This window comes from Hemitrygon akajei, chromosome 8 (assembly GCF_048418815.1).
Source record: "Hemitrygon akajei chromosome 8, sHemAka1.3, whole genome shotgun sequence".
NCBI classification, from domain to species: Eukaryota; Metazoa; Chordata; class Chondrichthyes; order Myliobatiformes; family Dasyatidae; genus Hemitrygon; species Hemitrygon akajei.
Window position 1 is genome coordinate 124,910,098 of NC_133131.1, and position 19,827 is coordinate 124,929,924.

The window sequence follows — 19,827 nt, forward strand, 5'->3', positions numbered from 1 at the left end:
GTGACAGAACTGAGAGCAAGCTGACTTTTCAAACAGAACAAAGAGTCGGACTTGGAGATCATCACTGAATCCTGTAGAAGTTGTGGAATTGCATTTCACCAAGGTTAGTGTAAAGACAGCTGTTGCTGTGAAAGATCATTTGGGAATTAAGATGCTCTGAAGTTGCACAACATCAAAGGAGTGACTCAATGGACCTGCTGGTGTTATCTCTTGCTTGTTTGTGATTTAGGTGTGTCAAGATTGAAATGCTTTCAAACAGCTTTAACTGGTAGTCTGTCTTGACCTCCTTCTAAACTCCTTACTACAAAAATTTGTGTTCAGGTATTTCAGTTTATAGAAAACATAGAAAACTACAGCACAATACAGGCCCTTCGGCCCACAATGCTGTGTTGAACATGTATTTACTTTAGAAATTACCTCAGGTTGCCAATAGACCTCTATTTTCCTAACCAGTTTATCTCACTAGTTATCACAAAAAGGCCGAATGCATCAGATTCCACTGTGTGAAATTTCTGCAGGAATATTCTCCAGATGAAATCATTGGCCTCCAAAAACTGTGACCATTTATCAACACGTTCTACTGTGGCATCAATCCAACAGTATAAAAAGTAGATCAAATCCAATCTGAGTGAATGCTGTCCGATCAGCCTCAATAAGTAATGACAGTGTACATGTCATTGATAATGTTATTAAGCAGTAAAATACCAGAATTCCAAAAGGAGCCTGTGTAAAATTGAAGCCAATTCCAAATCTGCTTCAGCTGGGGGCATTCCATGCCATGAAAGGATATTGGTTGTTGGAGGTCAATGGCTTGAAACCCTGAGGATCCCCTTAGATACTTTTGGCACTGTTTCTCCATTATGGGGTAAAAATGGTTCAATACCATTCATAACTCCACAGATAATAACACAGTCCATGTTGTTATGTAACAAGATCTGAACAGCTTTCAGGCAGATACTGGTAAGTGACATAAAGTATTTATGCCACACCATAACCATCTCCAAGAAAGGAGAACCTAATCATTGCCCCTTGCCATTTACAGGCACCAACTATCTCCAGTCCTGCTTTCGTGAGGTAACGGTGGTCACCATTGGTCAAAATTTATACAGCAGTTTAAAAAGCAAAGAAGTGTCTGAGTCTCCAGAAACGTGTATAATAGCTTCCCTCGTGACTCCACATAGTCTTTCCACTGTACTCACTGGGCACTTCAGGATTGTAATGGAATATTGATCACATGTCCAGTTGAGTGCAGAATCAGCAACACTCAAGAAGTTCAATACCATCTACAATAAAGGTGCCCACTTGTTTGGCATTCCATCCAACATCTTAACCATCTCCTTCTTTTACCACCAAATGGTAGAATGATACATCCATAAGTTGGATGCCATCAACTTGCTAAGGCTTGCAAGTACCCCACAGACTCAAGTTCTCCTAATTAGAAAGGAAAGGGCTGCAGGATTTATGAAAGCCAATGCCTGAATGTTTCTTCCAAGTCGTACATCATCTTGAGTGATCCCCCTTCGGCTGAATACTGTAAACACCCAACAGAAGCTCCTTTTCCAAAAGATTTGCTGCAGTTTAACAAGGAGAATCCGCTTCATAATCTCAAAGACAATTACAGATGAGCATTAAAAGCTGGCCTTGCCAATAATGGCCACTTCCAATATACAGTATCAATGAAAAATAACTATCAAAGCCTACATTTGTGACCACTTACTCTGTTAGTCGGGTGTTGATCTCTCCAATGTCATTTACATCAAACCATCCCATTTCTTGACGTAATACAGCATGAAAAAATTCCTTTCTTATCCTCTTTGTCTGCCTTGCTGCTGCCAATGACCAGAAAGCAACCTGCATAAAGGCTGCTATCAAAACAGCTCCTCCTATTGCTACATAGTAATAGGCATACCTGGAAAGAAGAAAATTGTATCAGAAGTAAATTCTGGCAGTAGGTCTGCACAACTGCAGGGAAGGCTCAATGAACCTGCTGGTGTTAACTTTTGCTTGTTTTTGAATCTCCTGTTTTCAGTTTAAATATAGATGTGTCAAAGCTGAAGAAGTTCAAAGCCATTAATCAACAATTAGATTTCTGTGTAGTACAGTCTCTAATGCCATCCACTCTGCAACCTGAATTGTGACATAATGAAAAGGGCTTCTTGTCCTTTGTAGTACAACTCTTCTTTTATCCCATTTAAATTAATACAATTAAAATCAGATGGGTTTTATTGATAAATAAACTCAAGCAGGTTACCACCCTGATGCTAATATTGAAATTTACCTCTCCCCTTGTTAACTACCATTGTTATGCACATTTCCTCTAAAGGGTCCTGCTTCTGGAGTGAGGGACCAACCAGGACATAATCTTATATTAGTGCTTAAAATTATCATCAATATGCTCTTTCTAAAACAATATTTAAAAAATCAAAATCAAATTTTTTCTAAGTATACTTTTACTTTCCATTTAGATATGGCAGACTGTACCAAGTTAATAATGCATGATCCTAAAATATCTTTTAAAAATTAATATTAGAGTTGATGTGCACTGAGTAACCGCAGGCACATATTAATTCTAATTAACTGTAATTCTGAAATAATCAAAAGAACTTCATGTTATCAGTCAAAGTCAGAGTGATAATAGCAATTAAAACAAAAAAAATAACACTCTTAAAATGTTTAATACCTTGTCATCTGTTCCTCCAATGTTTCTGGGAAATCACCGGTGAAATTCAGTGATGAATTTTCTGGAAAGGATATTTTGCAATTAATAGCAGAAACGAAAGTCATCTTCAAATGAATATGAAGTGAGATCAACATTGAAAGAACAGAATGCACAATATTTTTACAATCGAGTATCATGGGTAAAGCACATTATTTATTGCTTATTTATTTATCATTATTATTCTTTTTCTTTTTGTACGTATTTGGACAGTTTGTTGGCTTTTGCACACGGTTGAATGCCCAAGTTGGTGCAGTCTTTCATTGATTCTACTATGGTTATTATTCTATTATGTATTTATTGTGTATGCCTATAAGGAAATGAATCTCAGGGTTCTACATGGTGATACTTATGTACTTCGCTAATAAATTTACTTTGAACTTTGAGTAACATTATTTAAGCATATTGAGGAAAACTGACCAAGTTCCAGGCATTGAAGGAAGCCCCTGTAAACTAGTGAGAGGCAGTCGGAGTAAAAGGAGGTGAAATTATTTTCCTTTTCTGTTTCAATTTCTTAATTTTAGCACCTCGAGAGGCTCCCTGCTCCAGCAGCAGAACATAAATAAGGTTGAAATTGGGATAGAATTATCAAAAATGTTGACATAAGTGTGATAAAAACATAGAAATACCTAGATCAAAGTAGTTTATAGTGTAGTTGGGGATCATTCAGCTGCTGGGGCTTAGGCAGGTAGTTGGGGAGCTGCTGTATTTCTTCCCATTTACAGTAGACTTCTGTGTGCTGCTGATGAATGGGCTCGAGGTTCTCAATGAAACAACCTTCATTTCACCAGTCCTGTGATTTCCACAAGTAGGCATATTAATTTTTATCAAGGAGGCTTTAAGACAATGAAAGAATTATTTTCACTGTCCAGCTGCTAGCTTCATACTCTGATAGTAGTTGGGTAGAGTGTCCTTTTCAGGGATCTGGTGTTGAGCTGGACTGCCCACTGGAGATAATCAAGAGTAATTAGTGCTGGGAGAGGATACTGATGTTGGTTCATTTATTCTTCCAGTGGATCGGACACAGAAATGGTGGCTTATTTCCAGTGGTTTGAGATGCCTGCTATAAACTATCCAAGTGTCAAAAGCATCCAGTAGAGAAAGGTCTTGAGCTTTAAGCACAATTTTGCTCTTAACTGACCCATTGATATTTTCCTAAAGCCTTCATCATTCCCCATCAGGCTGATTTGTATGCTTCTTTCTTAATTCTAGCTCACACTGTGTGTCCAAATACCTTATACATACTCTAAAGAGTAAAGGCCTATTTTGGAGTCTCACAGAACATGGGTGTAAACAACCTTCCACTTATTAAAATCTCTGTCAAATGTTACACTTTGTTAGCTACTGCAGGGCCACTTTTTAAGTCCTGATCAGTCTTTTTTTAAAACAATCTGCCACATTCTCTTGGATCTCTTTGTTAATAATACTGCAAAGTCTGGTTTTGCAAAATGATCTGCGATAGGGCCCGGAGATCTAATTAAACCTATGGTCATCAACAGGCGATCAGTCACATGAGTTAAATCCGGCAGTTCTGCCAACAGGAGACATGCTAATCAAGTGAACTTCGTGAAAGCAGCATTTGATATTGATGGTATTGACAAACAATTCCTTCTTCTGTTGTTCAGCTAAAATATTTAGAAGACACCTTTAAATGACATTTGGACAGATTCATGGATAGGAAAGGTACAGAAGAAAATGAGCCAAAAGCAGGCAAATGGGACTAGCTCAGCTAGGCACCTTGGTTGATGTGGACGAGTTGAGTCACATGGCTTGTTTCTGTGCTGCATAACTCCATGTTTCTAAAACAATTAGAAAAAAAGGTAAAAATACTTGGGGCCTGTGATCCACGAGTCATAGGCCTCCACAATATGCTAGATTGGAAGAAGTGGAAGGGAAATCGCTACACTACCTGGAAGGTGGAAAGAATGTTTGGCTTCCTGGATGCTGGGAAGGGGAGAGGTACAAGGTGTTGCATCTTCTAGACTTCCATGGGGATAGTTTAGGAAAATGGAGATGAGGGAGAAAATTAGCCATGATCTGGATGAACAACGGGCAGAACTGATGAGCCATTTAGATCATTCCTGATCTTAATTTTTATGTTCTTATTATGTCAAAAAATCTTCCAACATCGCTTATTGTTAGAAGGGTTAAGAATTACAGGGAGAACATAGGAGAGTATGGCCAAAAATGAATATCAGTTTGAGTGAATGGTGAAGCAGTCCTGAATGGGTTGAAGAGCCTAATTCTATTCCTATATATTATGATTATACAGCTGCAGTAATTTTGGATTTCCACACCCATTGTACCCAACATGCAAATTCTATTTGCTGACTGTGGGAATTTACCTTTCCCTGATTTGCTAAATATGGCTTTATATTGTCATTACATAGTTAGGTTGTATCTTTAACTTTGCTATCTGAGCAGTAATCTGCATACTTAATGACTTACCTTTTTGAGAACTTGACAATTTTATTCTGTTGAACTAACTGGATTGTATGGAATAAGGTAGCTGATTTTGTAGCGCAATTAAAAATTGGCAGGTATGACATTGTGTGGATCACTGAGTTGGGGCTGAGAGAAGATCACAGTTGGGAGCTTAACATCCAAGGATACATTTTGTTTCGGAAAGACAGGCAGGTAGGCAGAAGGGGTGGGATGGCTCTGCTGGGAAAAATTGAAATCAAATCCTCAGAAAGAAGGGACATAGGATTGGAAGGTGTAGAATCCTTATGGGTAGAGTTAAAAACTGCAAGGGTGAGAAAATCCTGATAAGTGTTACATACAGGTCTCCAAACAGTAGCCAGGTTGTGAGGTAAAAAAAACAGGAGATAGAAACAGCATGCAAAATGCACAATGTTATGATAATCATGGGGGATTTCAATATGCAGGTAAGATTGGGAAAATCAGGTTGGTGCTGGATCCCAGGAGAACAAATTTGAAGAATGCCTATTGAGATGTGGAGGGGGATACAATAGGGTCTTTTAAGAGACTCTTGGATAGGTACATGGAGCTTAGAAAAATAGAGTGCTATGGGTGACCCTAGGTAATTTCTAAAGTACATATTCAGCACAGTATTGTGGGCTGAGGGCTTGTATTGTGCTGAAGGTTTTCTATGTTTCAATGAGATGGATTTTCAGAGCAGCTTGAGCTCACTCCAGAAAAAGAAATTCTGGTTTGAGTGTTGTATAATTAATCAGATTTGATTATGGACTTTAAGATGAAGGAATCCTTAGGAGGCAACGATCAAAATATGAGTGAATTCACCCTGCAGTTCGAGAGGGATAAGCTAAAGTCAAATATATCAGTGTCACAGTGGAATAAAGGTAACTACAGAGGCAGGAGAGAGGAGCTGGCCAAAGATGATTGGAAGGGGACACTGGCAGGGATGACAGCAGAATAACAATATCTGGAGATACAGGGAACAATTTGGATGGCACAGGATAGATTCAACCCAAAGAAGTAGTATTCTAAAGGGAGGAGGTGGCAACCATGGCTGACAACAGAAGTCAAAGACAGCATAAAAGCATATACTACGGGGAAACATCTAAAAACCAACAGAAAGCAATAAAAAAAACAAGGAAAGATATGAATGTAAACTAACTAATAATATAGAAGAAGATACCAAAAGTTTTTTCAGATATATAGAGTAAAAGAGAGGCAAGAGTAGATACTGGACTGATGGAAAGTGGAAAAGAAATGGCAGTTGAACACAATAAGTATTTTGTGTCAGTGTTCAACTGTGGAAGACACCAGCAGTCTGCCAGAAATTTGAGTGTCGGGGGCAGAAGGGAGGGTACTTGGAAAGCTGAAATGTCTGAATGCAGGTAATTCAACTGGACCAGCTAACCCCACATCTAGCTGAAGAGACTGTGGAAGTATTAGACAGACAGACAGGCAGACATACTCTATTGATCCGGAGGGAAATTGGGTTTTGTTACAGTCGCACCAACCAAGAATAGTGTGGAAATATAGCAATATAAACACCATAAATAATTAAATAATAAGTAAATTATGCCAAGAGGAAATTAGCCAGGACCAGCCTATTGGCTCAGGTTGTCTGACACTCCAAGGGAGGAGTTGTAAAGTTTGATGGCCACTGGCAGGAATGATTTCCTATGACGCTCAGTGTTGCATCTCGGTGGAATGAGTCTCTGGCTGAATGTACTCCTGTGCCTAACCAGTACATTATGGAGTAGATGGGAGACATTTTCCAAGATGGCATGCAACTTGGACAGCATCCGCTTTTCAGACACCACCGTCAGAGAGTCCAGTTCTGCCCCCACAACATCACTGGCCTTACGAATGAGTTTGTTGATTCTGTTGGTGTCTGCTACCCTCAGCGTGCTGCCCCAGCACACAACAGCAAACATGATAGGTTTCCCACCGTAGCCCTGTACTCAGCCTCATCTCCCTTGCTGATGCATCCAACTATGGCAGAGTCATCAGAAAACTTCTGAAGATGGCAAGACTCTGTGCAGTAGTTGAAGTCTGAGGTGTAGATGGTGAAGAGAAAGGGAGACAGGACAGTCCCCTGTGGAGCCCCAGTGCTGCTCACCACTCTGTCTGACACACAGTGTTGCAAGCGCATGTACTGTGGTCTGCCACAGTGCGTGCTCTTTCACATAGTGATCTTTCAAGAAAGATCTTTATTTCTCATTGTATGTCAATGATTTGAACGATGGAATTGATGGCTTTGTGGCCAATTTTACAGATGGTGCAAAGATAAGTGGAGGGGCAGGTAGTGTCAAGGACAGGAATCTACAAAAGGACCTGAACAGTGGAATAAGTCCTAGGGAAGTGTATAGGCATGCCTTTTGATCAAAGGAATATTTTCTAAACTGGGAGCAAATTTTTAAAAAAATCAGAGTTGCAAAGGGACTTGGGTGTTCTCGTGCAGAATTCACTAAAGTTTACCTTGCAGGATGAGTTGGTAGTAAGGAAGGCTAAAGCAATTTCAGCATGAATTTCAAGAGGAATAGAATATAAAAGCAAGAATGTTATGTTGAGGCTTTATAAGGCACTGGAGAGGCCTCACTTGGAGTATTTGAGAGCAGATTTGGGCCTCTTGTCTTAGAACAGAGGTGAGGAGGAATTCCTTTAGCCAGAGGGAGCTGAATCTGTGAACACATTGTCACAGACAGCTGTGGAGGCCAAGTTATTAGGTATATATAAAGCAGAGGTTCATGATTAGTAAGGGTGTCAAAGGTTACGGGGAGAAGGCAGGAGAATGAGGTTGTGGAGAATAATAATCCAGCCATGATAGAATGGTGGACCAGATGCAATGGACTGAATGGCCTATTTCTGCTCCTGTGTCTTTTAGTCTATGGATTATAAATCAGTGGGTTCTGTGAAGATCAATGGATTACCATCAGATTACTGCATTAAGATTATAATTTACCCCCATTTTTGGTTTCACAATCATGAATCCCTCTTGAGATTTTCTCATACCTGCACTGTGCTAGTTCCTGCCATGATTGTTTAGCATGACAAAAGCTCAGTGCTGAGAAGTGGTGCTGATACGGAAAATTTTCACAGCTCAATGTCATTGAAATATCTTACGTCAATTTCTACTGATGAATGTTCATGTGATTCGAATGATCCTCTGTGGTGATATTGAAAGGAAATGCTAGAAGAAAAGAAACCACTTTCTTCCCCTTTCTATACCAGAATGTTAATGCTAGTTTGGAATTAAATCAGCCACCTCCACTCAGAATCAGGTTACAAGGGGAAGTTATGAGTCATAAAAATTAAGTTGCATTATTTCCTGTCACCTTTGCTCATGTACGCATTGTGAACATGATGCAAGTATCTAATTATGCTCACATTCAAGTTTTACTCGATCAAAGTTAAAAACCGAGTCCAGAGGATGAAGCACAGTGTTTGAGTTTAATATTCCAATGTAGCGGTGTGCTACACGCAGCGCTGAAATAACGTCACCGAGTCGGTGAGCTGCAGTTGCAAAAAGAGATTTATTCAAACTTCGCGGCCTCGCTTTAAAGCCTTCCTGATCCCGCCCTCCTCGGGATTCACAGTCCCATCCCACGCGCAAGCTCTTCCCCTTCCTGGTGAAGCAGGCTTGACGCCCTTCTTGGGACCGGCCTCAATGCCGGCGCGCGCCGCTTTGTGAGCCAGTTCGAGTGCGCTGGGAAGTGGGTCGCCACACCAACATCATTCTGAGAGTGCAGCATGTTTTTGGATTCACTGTCAAGAGACTCTATGGCAATATCTTAGGGAAACAGTAGCATGATGGTAAAATTATGGCTATAGCATCCAGAGTTCTGAACCATCAATCCAAAAAAAAGAGTTCAAATGACACAAAGGCAACTGGAGAAATTAAATTCATTTGGATATTTGGTTCTCAGCATCATAAAAAGCATACACGAAGAAGCTGCTTTTCTCTCAGAGGTTAATACCAGCAACAGAAATAAGTATGTCCTGTTGTGCATAAAAGGATACATTTTACTGTACAACATCTGAAATAGTTCTGTGTTATCTCTCACATCTGGAAAGTCACAACTATAAATGACTTCTTCATCTACAGAAAAATGCGTATTCAGTCTTTTCCTCCACTTCCTGCCCAAAACCCTACGAATGTTTTAAAGTATTCAGATTACTGTGGTTTCTAAGTAAAAGCTGTATATTTACTTACTTGTTAAATTTTGCAAAAGTCCATGATCAACAAAGCTGTCAGTCATATCTCCAAACACTATGATCATGAGAGGTAAGGCAACTCCATGAACTATGGCAGTAATGCTACCCAGCACCATCAACAGCTTGTCTTTACCATCCGCATAGCGAAACTAGATAAGAATAATGTATAAATCCTGTCATTAACTTTGAAGGAAATGTTACAATCTTATCAAAATAAGACAGATATATATTCATAAACAGAAGACATTCAGATGCTGGGAATCCAGAGCAAACAACACACAGACACTCACACTCAGTGCTGGAGGATCTCAGCAGATCAGGCAGCATCTGTGGAGAGGAGTAAAGAGTCGATGTTTCGAGCTGAGAACCTTCATCAGGGCTGGAAAGGAAAGAGGAAAAAACTAGAATAAGAAGGTGGGGGGAGGGAAGGAGCACAAGCTGGTAAGTGATAGGTGACACCCAGGTGAGGGGGATCGGGGAGGGATAATGAAGTGGGAACCTGGGAGGTGATACACTGGGCTAAAAAAGGAGGAATCTGAAAGGAGAGTGGACTGTGAGAGAAAGAGGAGGAGGAGCATCACCTGAGGGAGGTTATAGGCAGGTGAGAAGAGAAGGGAGCTAGAATGGGGAGAAAAAGGGAGCAGGGTAGGGGGGTCAAAATTACCAGCAATTAGTGAAATTAATATTCATGCCATCAGATTAGAGGCTATGGAGACACAGTATGAAGTGTTATTCCTCCAACCTAAATAAAGGCCTCATCGTGGCAGTAGAGGAGGCCATAGACTGACATGTTGAAATGGGAAGTGGAATTAAAGTGCATGGCCACTGCAAAACCCCACCTTTTGTACAGAGAGCGCAAAAATGTTTGATAAAGCAGTCCCCCAACCTACATCGGGTCTCACCGATGTAGAGGAGGCTGCACCAGGAGCACCAGATGCTCTGACAGGCTCTCAGGTAAAATGTTGCCTCGCCTGGAAGGACCATTTAGAATGATGGTTAGGGAGATGGTTTAGGCAAAGTTATAGTACTTGTCCTGCTTCTAGGAGTAAGTGCCAGAAGGGAGATCAGCAGGGAGGGTTGAGCGAATAAAGTAGTCATGTAGAGAGTAATCTCTATGGAATGTGGTGAGTTGGGGGTGGGGTGGAAGAGGGGAAAATGTTCTTTGTGATAGGATCCTGTTGAAGAAGGTGGAAGTTGTGGAGAATGGTTTGCTGATTATGGAGGCTTGTGGGGTGGAGGGCAAGGACAAGAGGAATATCATCCCTTTTATTGAGGTTTGAAGGTAGGGCAAGGGCAGAAGTCTGGGAAATGGAGGAGACACAGGTGAAGGCAGCAACAATGGTAGAGGAAGGGAAACCCTGTTCTTTGAAGAACATCTTAGGTGTTCTGGAATGGAAAGCTTTGTCCTGGGAAGAGATGTGGTGGTATGAAGGAAATGAGAAAAGAAAATAACATATTTGCAAGTGACAGGGTGAGAAGAGGTGTAGTCAAGATAGCTATGAGAGTCAGTATGTCTATAAAGGAAAGAAGTTGGCAGTCTGTGTCTCCAGACACTGTCCACTGGATATACTCTACATTTAGTTGTTTTTTTTTCATTTCGTTCATTTTTTCAAAAATGGCTAAGAATTCAAAATAATTAGTAGTTACGTCATCAGACTTACATGACCATATGAAAGGAGAAAAACATATGGATATTGAACAGCACAGGAACAGGCCCTTCAGCCCATCACATTGTGCCAGACTAATTAAACTAATGCTATCTAACTGAACTAATCCCTACTGCCTGCATAAGGTCCATATCCCTCCAGTCTTTGCATATTCATGTGCATATCTGACAACGTATGAAGTATCTTTACATAGATTACATTAGCCCAGGCACCCACTACTGTGCAAAAAAAAAACATGTCATGCACACCTTCTTTTAAACATTTCCCCCTCTCACCTCAAATGCATACCCTCTAGTACTGGTCATTTAAATCCCGGGAAGACAGCATTAGCTTTCTACTCTATCCCTCTGAAATTTATAGAATTCTAAATTAAGTCTCCCCTCAACCTTTGCTCCTCCTGAGAGAAAGTCTTTAGTTTGTTCACTCTCTCCTTAAAGCACCTTATCGTGCACCTTGACCCAGATTTATAAAATACAAGGTTTAATTAGCCTTCTTTATGGTTTTACCACAGCTCACAATTTCAGTGAATTATTTATTTCAGTCAAAAGGTCTGTCTGTCATCTATGTACTTCAACTGCTGAGAAAATGGGCCCATTTCAACCTTTCTTTCCCATGGACATCATGCAAAAACAAAATGATTTTTCCTACTGAAATCACACCAGTCTGAAAATTGGGCCAACAATTCCCCGAGCACAATTCATCCTTTGTATTTCACACAAATGCTAACATCTTTAAAGTGTGCAATGCCCATTAAATGCTTATCAACAGTTATTGGGTCAATAGACTGTTATCTTTGTTATTGACTGACTAAAATAAGGATTACATCCTGTCATCATATTGCCTGACTTTATCCAATATATTAGGAGTCCTAGTACCAGTACAGATGAACATAGATCATAATGTCTGTACACTGATAGAAGCAGAGCACCTTCTCAGAGCTCCCCTCACTTAAATTTGTTTGTGGGAATTCAGAATTCTGGTGCAGCCTCAAAGAAATCATTGAAATTCACCAGATACACCCCAAAGGTATACATGTGTTGGTAAAAGCGAAATGTTCGAGGAATATGTGGGACAGTATGGCTCAGGTGGTGCAGAATGATACGTGGGCAACTAGCTGGAATGCCAGTAACAAGAACAGTATCACTTCTTTTTGGGGGAAGTGAGACCAGACAGGGAGTGAAAATGTCAGTGGGTTCAGAGAGCTGATGAGCTGCCATGGATGATGCCCAGTGTAAGTATTCTCAAAGTTGTCATAACCGGGGAGGCAATGGGGACAAGCTCTCCATTATACATTGGGAGTATTAAATACTCCCAATGGCGTCCACCTCAAGTAGCCTCTGACAACCAAGTCCAGCTCCTGGCCTTTGTGTGTGGCTTAGCTACTAAGCCTGGCTGAACCATTTCTATTGACGGGAAAAGGGCAAAGGCGGGTTACTGGCACCTTGAAACCAGTCGCTTCAGGCAGATGGGGCTCATCAGCTGTGGTTGGAAGCTCATCCAGGAGAAGGAAACTCTGGAAACCTCCGCTGCCTTACAGCTATTCCCACTCACAGGGAAGGCTTTCCCAAGAGAAAGCCTTAAACCCCAAGAGAAAAAATATCTGGAACTGGAGTCCCTAACACTGCCCTACATTGAGTTCAACTCCTGCGACACTGCCGGTACCAAACTGTATCAGTCTCTGCCGTTCCTTTGGGTTCATCAGTTGCGTAGAGAAGGGGAGCTTGCTACATGACCAACAGCTCGCTCTCCATATCGTACTGCCCTGGCTTGTGTATCTAGACAGCTAGGATGCAAAAGCCATGGTCAACTCTGACCAACGGAGGCCTCAGAATCAGACTCAAAAACATCAAGCATATGAGGAATGCTCAGGGTTGGACAATCCAGGGAAGGATGACACAATCTTCTTGTACTTTGAAATGAATGCTGGTCGATGATCAGTAATAAAAAAGATCAGAATAAAAAGATAGTGAGAAAACAGCTGGGAAGGGATCCAAGTTACGGCAGAGCATCCAGCTATGTAACATCAATGGTAAGGCAGGCCAAGGAAAAGAAGAAATTGCACGTAGCGTCTGCAGGCAGCCTGCCCAGCCTGAACGGGGAGTGGACACAAATCAGCTGGGCCCTTTCAGTGGCTGGGCCAGCCATCAAAAGTACAGTCTGGGAGGGGTGCCACTGGGGGAGGGCTTTGCAGCTATTCAAATAGGAACCACCCCAAACCCTCTTTCAAAAGGGACTGAGACACTTGTCAGATTCTTCTGACAATCTTTTGTTAAGGCACAGGGTCTCAAACATTGCCTGTAAACCTGAAATTAAGTTACCTCACTTGTGACCCTGTCCACAGAGTAATTACTGATAGCCACTGCTAATGGTTTTAGCTATCAGAGATTGAGTGAGTGAAGACAAGGATGCGATTAAACTGCAGTGAGCCAGCAGGGAAGGAGGCAACAAGCATATGAATGGCAAAGTTGGATTGTAAAGACAGGTTGACATTGAGAGAGCAAAAGTAGTCAAGAAGAGCATTTCAACAAGCTTCTGAAACGTTTTATTGCCATGTCTGCTTAGTGTCTTGTAGATAGCCTGTTGGGAATGATAGTGTAGATGCAAGGACGAGGCTGAGGATGAACCCAAGTGCAGGACACAGGCACGGAGGCAGAGACGTGAGGCGTTAGCACAGTCGCGAACAGGAAACAGGTATCCAGGAGAGTCTTTACACAGAGACAAGGTTACGTACAGTATCCAGGAAATGATGCGGAGCTTAGAATTGAAAATCCTAAGGAATCAGGAAACGAGGTTTATTCACACTGGAGTCGACCAACGAAATGGCAAAGCATGGCTATGATGCCCGAGTTTTATCCTATGTTCACTAATGGGAACCAGTTGTGCTACAATTAGTGGAACTGGAAATGATTGGAAATCAGACAAGGGGATGAAGGCCCAATTAAGGAGGTAATAGCAAGATGGGGAATTGCCAGACGGGACCATGACAGTGGGTCCACATAGAGACATGATAGGCTAGTAATTGTGGAGGGGATCCAAAGGGAAGGGCACTTGTGCTGCCCGACATAATTAGATCCTTCTTAAAGATTGGCTTCCTGGGACAGATTTCTGTCCAGGGGCCAAGTGGAGGGCATGTTAGGGAGTATTCTGTAGCTATGTGAATCCAGCAGATATTAATTCAAATAAGAACCATTCTTCAGTTCCTAATGTAAACTGTAAATTGTAATCAATAAATTGAAGTTTAAAGCACACCTTTCCAAATAAACAATACTGTCTGTGGAGCAGAGACTGGCCCACAGACTAGGAGATTTGGTTTGCAAATTGAAGTGGCCATGAGACATTCTCTTATGCAAATTAAGACAACAGGTTACGTTAATGGGGCCTGCATTACACCAGGAAACATGGCTAAGTTCAAAGAAACTTGCAGACCAGATTGATATTATCACTTAGTACATCAAACAGCTGATATATCAATAGATAGGATATTTGTGTAATTGGAAAAATCCATAAACATTAATTTTGGGTTTTTGGTGTCTCTGTCCCCCAAAAATTTTAGAAAATCTGTGTGAATTACTTTGTCCCAGCAAAGGCATTCAGCGATGTCTCCCACTGTAGATATGCAGTCAAATGAAGCACAGTCAACACAAAGTATTGAAGTAAACAATGTCTTATAACTGTTGAAATTGTATTGAATCACCTACCATTACCTTTGATCTTAAGAGTATAAAAATGCGATAAAATTTTGAATCTGTGGGACTATACCAACAGTATCTCCATAAAAATGCCTGCTTATTATGATAAATAAAAACTTCTATATCACCAGCATCTCTCCAGCAACTTTGATCACAGTCACAATAGGTAGTTAGTGAGAAACATTGGTCTCCTTAAAGGTAGCTCAGTAATCTATGTATAGAACTTGTGAAATGGGTAAGGTCTTCAATGAATACTCCTCATGGAGAAGGCCTTGAAGCTAGAGCAAACAGGTAAGGGAGCTATGATATCCTGGAGCATAGGTGTCAAACACAAGGCCCGCGGGCCATATCCGGCCCGGCGTACAATAATATCCGGCCCGCGAGATCATTTTAGATAGATCTATTATTTTAATTATTAATGGCCCGGCGATATGAAGCGCTGATAACACACAAACTACAGATCCCATAATGCAGCGCAACAGCTGCCGATAGGCTACCCGGGAACATTCCCGCGTCAAGCGTCTGTTGCTGTATACAACGCTATTCTGAAGTCAAAGCTAACCCCTAACAATGGCGAAGAGAAAAGTTGATTCTGAAAAAAGAGACTTTCAAAACGGATGGGTTGCTGAGTATAGTTTGTGAGATAGCCACTGATTTAAGAACACAGTTGATTGAAAGAAGCAACCCATTTATTGCATACTCGCTTGCTGTGGATGAAAGTGCTGATATGACGGACACTGCACAGCTGGCTATCTTCATCCGAGGAGTGGACTCCAATTTGTGCGTTACAGAGGAAATATTGAACATTAAATCGATGCACGGGACAACGACAGGAAAAGACATTTTTGAAAATGTATGTCAAAGTGTAACCGACATGAAATTGCCCTGGGACAAACTTATTGGACTTACAACTGATGGAGCACTGGCGATGTGCGGTGAAAAAAGTGGACTAGTGGGAAGGATGCGGGTAAAGATGCAGGAGGAGAACTATACTGGTGAGTTAACAACATATCACTGCATCATACACCAGAAAACGCTGTGTGGTAAAGTCCTAAAGATGGAACATGTAATGAGCACTGTAACACAAGCCGTAAACTTTATCCGAGCTAAAGGTTTAAATCACCGGCAATTTCAGTCTTTTATGCGGGAAATAGATTCAGAGTTTGCCGACATTCCTTATCATACAGAGGTGCGTTGGCTGAGTCGGGGAAAAGTTCTCAATAGAGTTTTTAAGCTCAACAAGGAAACCTGTCAGTTCATGGACAGTAAAGGAAAAGACTCCACAGTTTTGCGGGATGAAGTTGGCGTTTCTGGCTGACAACAACACATCTCAGCGTCTTAAACCTTCAGCTCCAGGGACGTGACCACATGATCACTGACATGTATGATGCAGTGAAGGCATTTCAAGTGAAGCTGCTCTTATGGGAGACACAAATGCACCAGTGCAACTTGCCTCATTTTCCCTGTTGCCAAGTAATGTTGAACCAGGTCGACGCAATGATGTTCCCAAATGCGCACTTTGCTGATAAACTGAGCGCACTTCGCACTGAGTTCGCACGGCTCTTTGGTGACTTTGAAGCACAAAAAATTAATTTCGAGCTGCTTCGCAACCCACTTGCCGTCGACGTGGAAACTGCACCTGTACAGATTCAGATGGAGCTGATAGAGCTGCAGTGTAATGGGATACTAAAGGCAAAGTACGACACTGCAGGGCCCGTACAGTTTATTCGCTCCATTCCTGAAGCAATGCCTCAGCTCCGTCTACATGCGGCTCGAACCTTGTGCATGTTTGGTAGCACATATCTGTGTGAGAAGCTTTTCTCAGTGATGAAGATTAACAAAACATCACACAGGAGTCGTCTCACTGATGAACACCTGCAGTCCATCCTGAGAATCTCCACAACACAGAACCTTACACCAAACCTAAACGAACTTATTGCCAAGAAAAGATGCCAAGCATCCAGCTCTGACAAAACGGCATAAGAGCAAAGAAAACTGAGTGTTTTGATTTGTTGTTGTTTTAACTTTTGCTGAAAAGCACAAATTTTATTTATATTTTCAGGGTTTTTTTTGTAGCATGCTCATATTTCTAACTTGTGTAATACTGACAGGAGATATGTTTATGGAGAGCAAAATATTTAAGTTATTTGAAGTTTTAGTTTATTTTTTCTGGAATAATATTCCTGTCTGTTTTTATTCATATTTATGTTCAAAAAATGTTTAGTTTTAGTGTGTTCAATAAATGTTTATCCTGTTCGGCCCGCGACCTAAAGTGTGCTTTGAGTTTTGGCCCCATGTGCAATTGAGTTCGACACCTCTGTATATCAACATTACAATGGAAGAGGTCAGGAGCTCCTGAAATGCATTTAGGTGAATAGTTCATGCAGCCTGGCCAGTGAATATTGTGGAAAGCAAGGGATGGGATTGGTGGACCTTCATCATCCAAAAATGAGATACTGGAGGACTAATGTTGTGACTTTAGGTAGGGATGAGACAAAGAACTACAAGCTGGTGAGTCTTACCTCAGAGGTGGAAAAGTTATTAGAAAGCACTCTGAAAGACAGGATACACCTTGCCAGTTGCTGGCCTGGAAGGTCAGAATGGTTGGGATCAGGGGTGAGCTGAACAGAACTGGACAGAAGCTTGGTGCAAGGAATCAGTCAGAGATGGTAGAGGGCTGTTTTTCCAGACTGGAAGCCTGTGACAGCCTCTTATAGGTATCAGTACTTGGTCCTCCGTTGTTCCTCACTCTTATTAATGATTTGCATGAGAATATTGACAAGATGTTAAGCAAGTTTGTGCATGACAAAAAATTGGTGGCATAGTGCACGGTGAAGAAAGTTGTCTAAGTTTACAACAGGATTTAGATGAACTGGGAAAGAGGCCATATGAAATGACAGATGAAATTAAGTCATATAGTGTAAAGTGATACATCTTGGGAAGTTAAACTATGGCAGATCATACCTTCTGAAAGGCAAGCCATGGGGAGTGTTGGAGAATAGAGAAACTTTGAGATAGAAGTTTACATTCCCTAAAAGTGGCAACGCAGGTAGACAGAAGGGCAAAGAAACTCTCCAGCTTATGCCATGCTTCTTTTTATCAGTTCGCTCATTGAATACAAGAGCTGGGACAAGACATTACAGTCATAAACTACTGGTTAAGCCACACAGAGTACTCTGTAAAGTCCTGGTCACAATATTACAGTAAAGACGTGATCAAGGTTGAGAGGACACAGAGAAGATTCATAAGGACATTTGTCTCAATTGTAGGTCTCAAGTTGTCAGAAGAGACATGATAGGCTAGGTCTTTTCCCTAAAGCAAATTAGGATGAGGGTTGACAAGCTGAGATACAGTATATAAAATTATGAAGCATAGGTAGGATCAATAGCCATAGTGTGTTTCCCATGGTAGGAATGTCTAAAACTTGAGGGGATGAGTTTCAGATGAAAGGGAAATTGTGTAAAGGGGAACTAAAGGGTGTATTTTTCCATACAGTGCAGTTGGTATCTGAAATGAGAGCAAGGCCTAGAAGGGTATGGTGCCAATGCAATACTATAGATAGGCTTTCTGGTCAGTATAGATGCACTGTGTCAAAGGACTTGTTTCTGAGTTGTACAAGTATGAATCCACATAATTCTTCAAACTGAAACCTAAATAATTTATTTATATCTATAAATCTTTTTCCACCGGTATTTTGAATCCTTCCACAATCAGAACCCAAATTCCTTTTATGTCTGTCTAAAGGAAAGGGTCTCTCTCACTTCACTTCCAATGATATTTTTAAACTTCCTGCAAACTATCATTTTTCCTTCCAGAGCATTGATTGCTGAAAATGCTTTCACAATTTGAGCATAATTTATCTTTAATATGTTTGGAGAACTTGAGGTAAATGTAACAGTGAACTTGCTTCCATAGAAGTGATTCACGAACCTTTTTCAGATACAGCCCCCATGACTCCCAGTGGCCTCCTTTCCCTTTCCAACTATTACATAAAAACTATAAAGAATTTTGATTTACAATGCGTAGTGAAAGAAAATAGGAACTGCAAATTCAAAGCAGTGACAAGTATTTGCAAAAAAAATTCTAATCTATTTAAAGCTACAACTAAAATTATTTCTTTATTCAGTTACAGTAAAAAACAATTTTCAGCAACAATTTTAGAGTGTACATTATTATTCCAACTATTCACTATTTTGCACTTTCACCTTTCAATGAGATGGATGAGGTTAGTGCAGTGAGATCAGCTTCTCAACATCAGGCTGAATGTCACTCAGGAGTCTCAGATCACCACGTTCAGTAATTTCTCATCTTTTTCATTGCTTTGAAAGGAGTTGTGCAATGACACTGAAACTGTGCTCCACTAAATATGATGTTGGCAAGGCAATAAAGAACAATCTGAGCTTTTTCCTCAGTGCAGGAGAGTATTCAGAGATTTTTTTCCTGTAACGGAAAGTCTTGGTATGATTTTTTTTAACCTCAGCTTCAGCTCAAACTGATTTTGTAAAGAGATCAGTTCTTTCTTCATCTTTCCTGTTAAATCATCATTACAAGTATTCAGGAATGGATTTGCTACCCATAAGACATAGGAACAGAATTAGGCCATTTGGCCCATTGAGTCTGCTCCGCCATTTAAGCATGGCTGATTGATTTTACTTCTCCTCAGTCCCACTCCCTGGCCGTCACCGTGTAACCTTCAATACCATGGCCAATCAAGAATCTATCACGCTATAACCTATCAAGGCTCAGCAGTCTCCTCCATCGCCTTCCACATTAGCCTGGGGTATATTTCGTCCAGTCCTGGCAACTTATCCAACTTGATGCTTTCCAAAAGCTCCAGCACATCCTCTTTCTTAATATCTACATGCTCAAGCTTTTCAGTCTGCTGCAAGTCATCACAACAATCACCAAGATCCTTTTCCATAGTGAATATTGAAGTATTCATTAAGTACCTCTGCTATTTTCTCCGTCCTCTTGCACCATACCAGAGTCAAATGATTTTTGAAAGATCATTTCTAACGTTGTCACAATCTCTAATGCTACCTCTTTCAGACCCCTCGGGTGCATTTCCTCTGGTAGGTGACTTGTTTATCTTTAGGTCTTTCAG

At 41.0% G+C, this 19,827-nt stretch overlaps 1 protein-coding gene across 2 annotated transcripts in view; it reads right to left on the reverse strand.

The window, feature by feature from the left end:
- Nucleotides 1–19,827, reverse strand: part of abcb4 (ATP-binding cassette, sub-family B (MDR/TAP), member 4) — a 114,255-nt gene that overhangs the window by 81,951 nt on the left and 12,477 nt on the right. The window contains exons 4-6 of one of the 2 annotated variants that reach the window (XM_073054546.1): nt 9,366–9,516; nt 2,681–2,741; nt 1,718–1,909 (exon numbers count right to left, since the gene is read on the reverse strand). In XM_073054546.1, the coding sequence (XP_072910647.1) occupies nt 1,718–1,909; nt 2,681–2,741; nt 9,366–9,516 (404 nt within the window). The remainder of the gene's footprint in view (nt 1–1,717; nt 1,910–2,680; nt 2,742–9,365; nt 9,517–19,827) is intronic. The other variant, XM_073054547.1, reaches the window with a different exon arrangement.